At 43.7% G+C, this 10,594-nt stretch overlaps 1 protein-coding gene across 4 annotated transcripts in view; it reads left to right on the plus strand.

The window, feature by feature from the left end:
• Window positions 1-8,434, plus strand: part of ampd1 (adenosine monophosphate deaminase 1 (isoform M)) — a 48,031-nt gene extending 39,597 nt beyond the window's left edge. For all 4 annotated transcript variants that reach the window (XM_068057638.1, XM_068057640.1, XM_068057642.1 and 1 more), the window contains 4 exons: window positions 2,031-2,151; window positions 3,551-3,724; window positions 6,016-6,126; window positions 8,276-8,434. In XM_068057638.1, coding sequence (XP_067913739.1) covers window positions 2,031-2,151; window positions 3,551-3,724; window positions 6,016-6,126; window positions 8,276-8,434 — 565 coding nt within the window. The remainder of the gene's footprint in view (window positions 1-2,030; window positions 2,152-3,550; window positions 3,725-6,015; window positions 6,127-8,275) is intronic.
• The last annotated feature ends 2,160 nt before the right edge of the window (window positions 8,435-10,594 follow it).

Raw genomic sequence — 10,594 nt, forward strand, 5'->3', positions numbered from 1 at the left:
TGGGATGTTTTACTACGTTATAGATGATCTATACTTGTTATTTTGCATCTCAAACACCTAAAATCCTCTGAAAAAGATTTTGACTCTCATTTCCTTGTCCAAGCTCCTTAACCCCCATCAGAGACAACCACCAAAAATCAAGAAAATAATCCCTGGATTTAGGATTTCCTCATTTTTTTCTTTTGCACTGTGACTTTATTCAGTCATAATAATTGGAGACTTTTCTTTGGGGTGGGTGGGTGATGGTATTAAAAGGGAATGATTGCATTTGGGGTTGGAATGTGTTAGACAATCGCCACCTAGGAAGTACTTCAGGCTGACTTTCGCACCAGTGTTTCATTGCATTCAGTCGCCATGACACAAGACAAAGCTTTGTTTCTGATAGACTTTTCAGACTGAAAATTGAGTATATATTTTGTTAAAGTGGATACTATTACAGTTAAGTGATAAAGTGAGACAGTGTGCTTCAGCTCTGAGGAATTGTACATTGAAGGCCAGGACCAAGGTTCACTCTATTGATTCACCCCATGATGAGTTCCCTCTCTGCACTGTAATGAGATGTTCAAGTGCTGCATTGGCAGAGGTGCCATCCTTTGCTCAGGTGAGCAATAAAGATAGTTTGGCACTATAATAAAAACAGAAAGTGCTGGAAATACTCAGCAGGTCTGGCAGCATCTGTGGAGAGAGAAACAGAGTTAACATTTCAGGTCTGTGACCTTTCAATCAGAACTTTAGGTCACAGACCTGAAACATTAACTCTGCTTCTCTCTCCACAGATGCTGCCAGACCTGCTGAGTATTTCGTGCACTTTCTGTTCTTATTTCAGATTTCCAGCATCCACAGTTTTTTGCTTTTAGTTTGGCACTATCTCTGTCACACCTTTTGAGTTTTTATGTCGATTGGGTTCACTGTCAATCACACCTTCTGTAAGTGGATCTTGTGGTCCCTATAAACCAGAGTGTGTCTCTGATTTCCCAATATCTCAGTAAATGTAACAAGACCCTGGGATCAAACAGAAGAAACCCACTCCATATTCCTGCTTACTAGAATAGATGACTGCCTCATCTTTTGTAGATAGATGAATATACAAGCAGAGTGAGGTTTAGGCTATAAATAAACACATTTATTTAACTTAGAACAGGTAAGTTAACAGTATTCATTTCAATGAGTATATTTTCAGTAACAAACAACTTTACTATTCTCTTCAAAATGGACAAATAAGAAAGAACTTTCACTTTGTGCTAACCCATAATGTAAAATTTATCCTTAGAATCTGGGCATTCATTTCTTATGTGACAAAATGTTACCATGGTATTCTGATGTAGCCCAGTCTCACTGCTGGTGTCAGGCAAGCTGCTGAGTTAAAACATAAACCATTTGCAATGCTTTGAAGATATGTCAGAACAAACATTTATAAATGCTTGTTAGGTTAACAGCCATTTACAGGTTGGCAGTCATATAGAATGTTTCTCTGCACGAGTAACGTTCAACAGAATCTCTCAGCCTGTTCATTTGTACTTGATCAAAATGTCAAGATAAATTGAATAGAATGATGGATGGTAGGGAAGTGGGGCAGTTAAAATGGAGCAAGGGATTTACCCACTTCCCTTCTTGCCCCGATTTGGCCGACTGCCTTTTAAATTGCAGGCGTCAAGGACATCTGCCCCAAGCTGGTGGTTACCCCTTTAAATATGCAGATAACCTCATCAAGTCCTGCTCTGCCATTTTAACCTAAGCCCTGAATAGGGGAAGCAGTGCTGGCTTCTCTGTCAGGATAAATCCATCCAGAACAGTAGCCAGGGACAGAAGAGCAAAGTAAGCTTTCTAACTTTTTTTTAGTTTCCTTGTGATCCAAGAGGAGCAGGAATATGTTTGAATTATCAGGACTGTTCTGCATGACCAAGAGGGCAGGATGGACTATAGGGAGACTGCGATATCCTTGGATGCATTCAAACAAGTGATTGGGCCTGATTTTTTAACTCTGTGTAAGTGAATGGGCTTTGAGTAAGTTGCATCTCTGTCTCTTTCAGGGAGAGAGGTTTAAACACTTTCCTGTTCCGTCCACACTGTGGTGAGGCTGGAGCTGTGACACATTTACTGACAGCATTCATGACAGCAGATAACATCTCCCATGGACTCAATCTGAAAAAGGTTAGTACAGAGAGAGAGAGAGAGGAAGTTGAGAAAAAGAGATCATGATGGTTTGAAGTGAATCCCATCAAATACATTTTCCTCATTTTTCAACTGGAGCAGCCACTCACACAGCAGACAGGTTCTCCATTTGAAAAAGTAAAAAAAAAAGACTTAACTGAACAGTAGCTCTTCCTGCTAAAATAATGTGAGCCCAACTGGGAAACAACCAATAGCAACCTCAGTTGGGAAACACTGCTCAGCCGCATAAAGCAAAGCCTGTGCATGGGAATTACAAGGGCGGCCCTAGCAGTGGAGCAGAGTTGGGGGTGGGACTCTCTATGCTGGGAATTCCTGCGTCCCTGGCCCAGGACAGCCTGATGGAAGACTGGAGGCCGAGTCAGCTGAGGTGCCATGCTCTTCGGGAAGGCTTATGTGGGTTCCAGCAGGGGTCCCATTAGACGTTTCAGCAGGGGTTTTCCATCAGGGGCTTCCAACAAATGGTTCCAGCAGGTGGACCCAGAAGGGTTTTCTGGAAAGGGATTACCAGAAGGTGCTTTCCACCAGGGAGTTTCCAGCAAGGGGGTTTCCAACTGGGGGTTCTTAGCAAGAGGACCCAGAAGGGATTTTCCAGCAAGAGATTTTCCAACAAAGGGTTTCCAGCAGAGGGTTTCCAGGAAGGGGTTTCCAACTGGAAGTCTCAGTCCGTCCCAGCAGGGAGTTCCATCTAGCGAAGCAGTTTGAATACTCCCCACCTCCACCACCCCCCCACCACTCCCAAAAATGAGTATTTTGTGCCCTTACATGAAGGAGAGGGACAGAATGTGCAAAACCCAAGGATGGCCTTGGCTAGTGGGGAGAGAGACTCAATACAAAAGGAAAATCAAAACAAAGGATGATTTGACAGAGAATCTGGATTAAAATATAAAACTACAACTGAGCAACGATAAATCTGGGACAGAATTAAAAGAGGTAAAGCTGAAGGAGGAACAATGGGAAAACTTCTTTTTATGCATACGCAAAATGGTAACTGTAAAATTTTGAGTATCAATTTATATCCTTATCTGCCGAATAACAGCACCCAATGAATAGGGACTGGTGTTGCTTTGGTGTTCACAGGTTCTAGGATGGACTGGTGTCTGCTCTATCAGTGAGATTCAATGGACAATTCAAAGATTGTGCTGAGAAAGCCTCCTGGATTATTCAATCATCAGTTATTATTATTCACATCTTTAGTTTCAATAATATGATTATTGCCCCATTCCTCCAAGACCAGGAAGTAGCTCTATGGCTTGGGTTTATCCATGGTTATTCCATGAGGTAGGGGGACATGTTCAGATATGTGGAAGCAGGCCAGTCACACACTGTATGGGGCCGAAGGTTGTAAAGCTGACATTTAGAGGTCCTGTTGTTCTTTCAGAGCCCAGTGCTGCAGTACTTGTACTTTCTGACTCAGATCCCCATCGCCTTGTCCCCTCTCAGCAACAACAGCCTCTTCCTCGAGTACGCCAAGAATCCACTTCCTGAGTTTCAGAGGAAAGGTCTGAAGATTTCACTCTCCACTGATGATCCTATGCAGTTCCACTACACCAAGGTGAGAATAACCTAGATCATTTCACAAACAGGCTTCGGCACTGCCACTGTCTTGCTGCATGTGTATTAGGGGAAGGCCTATTGAATAAACATTTTTAAAGCAATCCTGAAGGCTCACTGGATAAATGCAATTCATGGCATGGCATTGGTCAGATGGTATTGACAGCTGCTGTCAGCTGGGCACTATCAGAGGTTCCACAATCAGTCAAAACGTATGGAGCACAAATCAGCAAGGGTTCCCATTCTGACCACAATTCCCCTGCTGGAAGAAATAAAACAATACCTTGTCTCTGCATTGCACCTTTCACAATCTCAGAATGTCCTAAAGCACTTCACAACCAATGAGGTATATTTCAGGTATTGTCACTGTTGTAATAAAGGAAATGTGGCAGCCAATTTGCACGCAGAAAGGTCCCACAAACAGCAATGAGTTAATGGCCAGATAATCTGTTTTTTAATGATATTGGTTGAGGATTAAATATTGGTTTGGTGATGGGGCAGAACTCCCTTGTTCTTCGAATAGTATTAAGGGATATTCTATGTCCACCTTAGGGGGCAGCTGGGACCTCTGTTTAATGTCTCATCCGAATAACGGCTCCTCTGACAGTGCAGCCCTCTGTCAGTACTGCACTGCAGTGTCAGCCTTGATTATGTGCTCAGGTCTCTGCGGTGTGGTTTGAACCCACAACCTTCTGAAGGTGCAATGGCTACCACTGAGACAAAGGTTTGGATGTGTGGGTATTGAATGAGGACAGGCTTAAGCTTGGCTGCACATCCCCCAATATCAAAAGGCCACCAACACAGAAGATTAGCCACTTGTTAAGGTGCTGGAGGGATCCAGCACCTGTCAGCCTGTACCCAATGTGAACCACTGTCTTCAGGAGAGGACAGAAAGACACAGAATTGCCCTGATTGTGCGCTCTCACAGTTCAAGGCTCAGATACCTCAGTCAAGTGGCTGCTGTTCATATCTGAGTGGAGATAGTGATCAACGGCCATCCTCTATTTTCTTCTCACTCAACCTTCACAGCAGGGGTTACTGGAAGTGGCCACACTGGTTGATCTTTTCCCACCCTCCCGAGGGCCTAGACGACTCGAGGCTAAGTGTGTTGTATATCCCAAAGCCATGGCTGAGATACGATACCTCAACACAGACTGGGGATTGTGCGGAGAGCCTCCTATTCAGTACAGCTCAGTTCAACACCAGGCAACACATTAACCAACTGAGCCACCAAAGTAGCTCACTCGATGGAGCCGTGAATTTCTCAACCTCAGCTGGGGTTGCCAGATTTTTGGACAGGGTCTTAAATGGAGTCTTGAGAAGAAGGAATGAGATTGTCTGTAATCTCCTGCTCCCTTACCACCTGTCAGCTATTGATGGCAGAACTGAATTGTCCATCATCTGCATGCTCTGTGGATGGATAGTGGACAAATTGAAAGACAATGGAAAAGAAATGATGAACTGTTTGAAATCCATGCTGTCTTTCAGTTTCAAGTGTTAGTTGGCACTTAGCAGCTGAAGCCTGAAGGTTGTCCTGTTCTTGCTACACGCGGGCATGGACTGCTTCATTATCTGAGGAGATGCAAATGGAACTGAACACTGTGCAATCATCAGACAACATCCCCACTTTTGACCTTATACTGGAACGCATGACCTCCTCTGAGGACTCCTTAGCTTCTCCTGCAGCATCTACACTTGAAGGAGATGAAAGGCATGAATTAGAATTGACGAGGGGAAGGGTTCAGAATCATCTATGATCATATTTCAGTTGCAGGTTTCTTATTCATGCTCAGGTTATGGGCATCGTTGGCAAGGCCAGCATTTATTGCCCATCCCTAGTTTCCCTTGAGAAGGTGGTGGTGAGCCTTCTTCTAAACATTTTATACCACTGAATGACATGCTAAACCATTGAGAGGGCAGTTAAGAGTCAGCCACATTGGTGTGGAGAGAAGCAAATGTCCGACCAGATAAGAACGGCGGGTTTCCTTCCCTCAAGGATATTAGTAAAACCAGTTGGGTTTTTATGGGAGTCTGACAACTTCACGGTTATTTTTACTGATGCCAGCTTTTTGTTCCACATTTATCTAGTTTATTTTTAAAACAAAATTTAAATTCACAAACTGCCATGGTGGGATTTATGAACTCATGCCTCCAGATCATTAGTCCAGGCCTCTGAATTACTAGCCAGTAACATGACCACTATGTAACCATACCCCTGTGTTCTATTGTTGCTATGTGTTGGTATAAAATAGACTATTAACATGTCTTTAATTGTGTGTCACATGTTGACAGGAACCATTGATGGAGGAATATGCCATTGCTGCTCAGGTCTTCAAGCTGAGTACCTGTGACATGTGCGAGATAGCACGTAACAGTGTCCTGCAGAGTGGCTTCTCTGAAGAGGTAACTGGGCATGACTTGTGGTATTTAATGTTGTATCTGTGAGAATTCCAAAACCCTTTTCAAGAAAACTCTTTTAAACGTTGACATATTCTGGTCTGATCACACCTTAGCGTTTTGTTCATAAAGTGCCTTTCTTTCCTTTAAGGTGAAAGCTCAGGCTGTTAATGTAATGCCATTACACAGGAGAACTTATCTAATAACAATTATACATTTCATAAATAAAGGCACAGATGTAACTAGAGGCATAGAGTGCAAAAGCAAGGATGTTATGGTCAACCTATATAAATCACTGGTTAGGCCTCAGCTGAGGTATTGTGACCATTTCTGGACATCACACTTTCGGAAAGACGCTAAGGCCTTGGAGAGGTTGCAGAAGACATTTGTCAGAATAGTACCAGGGATGAAGGGGTTTAGTTATGTGAAGAGAGTAGAGAAGTTGGGGTTGTTCTCCTTAGAGTAGAGAAAGTTAAGAGGACATTTAACAGAGCCGTTCAAATTTATGATGGATTTTGATAGAGTAAATGAGGAGAAATTGTTTCCACTGGCAGGTGGGTCAGTAACCAGAGGACAGAGGTTTGAGATAACTGGAAAATTACTTGGGGGATCGATGAGGAAAATATTTTTACGCAGTGAGTTGTTACGATCTTGAATGTACTGCCTGAAAGCATATTCGCTAGTAACTTTCAAAAGGAATTGGATATATATATTTGTAGGGAGAAAAAATTGAAGGGCTGGGAAGGAAGAGTAGGGTAGTGGGACAAAGCCAGCACAGGAACAAAGGGCCAAATGGCCTCTTTCTGTGCTCTAAGATTCTCTGATTCTAATTACATCAGGATGGCTCACTGAAAAAAAAATCAAGATGTATATCAGAGACTATAAGCCCCAATTTTAACTCAGGGCAAAAATTGGGGGGGTGAGAACCAAAGCAGACGGTGATCCATCCAGCCTACTAGAGCATGATGCCCGGGAGATTTTAACACACATGCATACCATGACACTGACTGCCAGCAGGAGTGACATTGATGTCAGCGGTGGTCACCATAAACCCCCAGAACTGGTCCTTGGCAAAGTAAGGAAGTACCTGAGGGGATCAGAAAGTCCACCTGATCCTCTGATTCCCCCCAGTAAAGGATGCCCATGGAAGAGGAGACTTCAGGTATCCTTGCGGGGCCAGGAGATCCTGTGTTCTTCTCCTGGCTCACAAGGTGGTCAGGATCTTTAGCGGTCACCAACTTCTTGCCGACAGGTTTGAGGCTGTGCGTATCTTAAGTGGACTTGTGGTTGAAATAGCTTGTAGGCCATCATGGGAATGAATCAAAAGTAGTAAACAATACCACCGAGGGACAAGTAACCAGCAGCAAGCCCCTGATTGTAAGGGACACGGGGTTTATTGAACCAAAGTGGCTCGTCATGCTTAACATGAAAGAATATTTAGTGCCCACTCAAAATTTATGACAGTATTATTAACCCTAGTTTTGTCGTATTCCTCTTTAAATCTTACTTAAGGAACATAGGAACAAGAGGAGGCTGTTTCCCCCATCGAGCCTGTTCTGCCTGTTAACAGAGGCCGACTGGGATTTTCCAGTCGACGGTCGGGGACAGTTGAGCTGCCTGGAGTGGCAGACTGGGGGCTACCACTCCAGGCAGACTTAGAGGCCCTCCCTGCCTGAGGCTGAAAAGCCCATTTTTAATTTAAGGTTTCAAGAAGTTGAAGAGATGGCACCTCCATTTTGAAGCACCCTCTCCCTTACTTACCTGCCATGGCATCCTGCTGCTGCTTTCAAGCTGGAAGGCCTCTGATTGGCCCTCCAGCTTCAAGAGGTTGCCCACCATCCTTAATTGGACGGTGAGCCCATCTGGCCATTAATTGACTGCTCTGGGGAAAATCCCATTGAGTGACTGTTTCCTACCCAGTGCGGACTTCTGACCCCATTTCAGCCTGATAGCGGGGTTCAGAAGACTGCAGGGAAAACCCTGCTTGTGGAGTTTGTACCCGAATCATGTCCTGTTTAATCCTTCTCATAATTTGTTCACCATCTTCTTTGCCAGTTTGTTTATTTATCCCACATACCACCAAAGAATTCAAGTTGTTGTGAGATGTTTTGATGTGATATACTGATTCAAGCATTTATATAATCTTACTTTTCAGGAGAAGGCCCTTTTTCTGGGACCCAACTACCGACAGGAAGGTCCAGCAGGCAACTGCATTCAGAAGACGAACGTAGCTCAGATACGAATGGCCTACCGCTACGAAACACTCTGCTATGAGCTTAACCTGATCAAGGAGGGATTGAAAGATCTGGAATAAAGGCACTGCTGCTACATTGGTGGGAATTTAGTGATTTGGGTTGATATGCCACAAGCCAGGAAAGCTACTCCTGTAGTTCTAGTTGCTCAGATCTCCACAGAGACTGGGAACACCTTAATAAGCCAACAGCAAAATTTTGGGAAAATTGTTAGTGTTTGCTGCAAAATGTCACTCTAACCAATGGCAGGTCACTGCCTAGACTTTCAATGAAAATAGATAAGCTGTGCAGAAGTGTGGCTTCTGCTACAAGCCTGAGGAACACCTACAGTTTCCAGCCATTTGAACGTTTCTGCCTTTCTCCATTGTGCAATCATTGGATCTAAAACAATATAATGAATTTAAGCTCTATTTATTTTTAGTTCAGTTTTATTAAAGATTGTGACAGTGTTAATGCAGGCTGTGCTTTGGAACTCTCCAATGTTTCATGCGTTGTCTCTAACAGCCAGGAGCTGCCATTCTGAAAATCCCTGTGATGTGGTATTGAAGGGGCAGCATCTTCATCAGAATGTTCTCTTGTCTTTCTGCCCTCTCCCCTTCACTGAACTCAGCTTCTCTTTTTCTCGCTCTCTTTCTAGTTACAGATGCGATATAGTTCAACAATTTCAGAATGCAGCCATTTTATTGCGTTGCCCTGCTGCAATAAATCCTTATTTTGATGGGGCGTTCGCTGAAAAGAGGCAGCTTTCGCTTTGACTCCTCATGAACAAGTAACACAACAATGTTTTTCAACAAGATTCTCGAACAAAGGAAGCTGGCCTGGTGGGTAAAAGGACTGCCTCAGTCTGGGGGGCAATAAGGAAACCACAATTGCCCTCAGTTTTCCTGGGCTGGGGAGGGGGAAATTCTGATTCATAGCCAGTTACTTGCTTTAAAGTGGATGTGCATGCACGTCAGGTGAGATTGGATATAGCTTGGTTGTGATGCTCCCCTAGTTGAATAGCCTACCAATAATTGCTGTCTGGGTTTATACACGATGGTCACCTGTTGAGGTAATGGCGGGCACTATTGTGTTTTGGACAATACAATAAGTGTCATCGCCTTCAGGATAGGGTGGGGGGTGGGATGGGGGGATGACAGAAAACATGCGAGAAGAACAAGTAAAATATTAGCAGGAAGTAGCAGTCACTTCATGTTTAGACTGGGATGCAGCTGGGTTCGTGAGGCAGTCACAGCTCTGTATGAATATTTAGCTCCATGCCACCATGCAAATTTTTAAAAATGTACATACGATGCCAAACCTGCTGTTAGCTGCTGCATGTAGCACCTGTCTCCAGGTGGCAGTCAGTATAGAATACTGGTATCAGGCAGCTAAATACAGTCATAGCAGAGGGAGAGACGTAGCTCCAACCACATGCTACAACATCGTATATCACATCCAGAAGAGCTGATCAGAATCCCCACTCAAGTTGAGGTCTTAGCATTGACTAAACTAAAATATATGACAACTGTCCACCTCAAAAGCCAGTGGTGTATGCAGCAAAGCAGTCCAGTTACTTTGCAGTGCTGCAACACTGAAGAGTGCAATTCTTGAACAACAGACCTTGCCACAGATAGTGGAGATGAAAATCCGATTACTATCAGATGATGAAGCTAGCGCAGTACTGGAACTTGATGCATTTTCCATATTGTTCTTTTTTCTTTCCTCTCTTTAGCCTCATTGGCTTCCTAATGTAGCAAAGCCCTCCAGTGTAGCCTATTGTAGCCACATCTGCCCAGCTCGTTGTATTGGTGTTAAAAGTTTTCAAGCCCCCCTTGTAAACATCTTTAAACCTGAGCTTAGGTCGGCCCAGAGGCCTTAAAGCATCTGAAAGTTTTCCGTGCAAGACAGCTTTTGGAACAGGCCCATCTTCCATCTGATCTAGATGACCAGGCCACCAGAATTTAATAGATTTGGCATTTTAGCTCCCCTAAGTATCATAGCATCAGGAACTTTTGTCTTCCCACCTAATTTGTAGAATATAGTGAAGGCAGTGGGTGTAGGAAGAATTTAGCCTTCTCTCACATGGCTGTAGTGGGTCAATGTCTCACTGCAATTTGTCACAGTCAATTCTAGACCTGTATCTTGGTGCTCAATGATAATTTCCTATTATTCACAGATGCTTAATCAACCATCTGAATATGTTTTCTGCCTTTCTGATGTGAGAGTTTAGCTTGTCATCT

Source organism: Heterodontus francisci, chromosome 25 (assembly GCF_036365525.1).
Source record: "Heterodontus francisci isolate sHetFra1 chromosome 25, sHetFra1.hap1, whole genome shotgun sequence".
NCBI lineage: Eukaryota > Metazoa > Chordata > Chondrichthyes > Heterodontiformes > Heterodontidae > Heterodontus > Heterodontus francisci.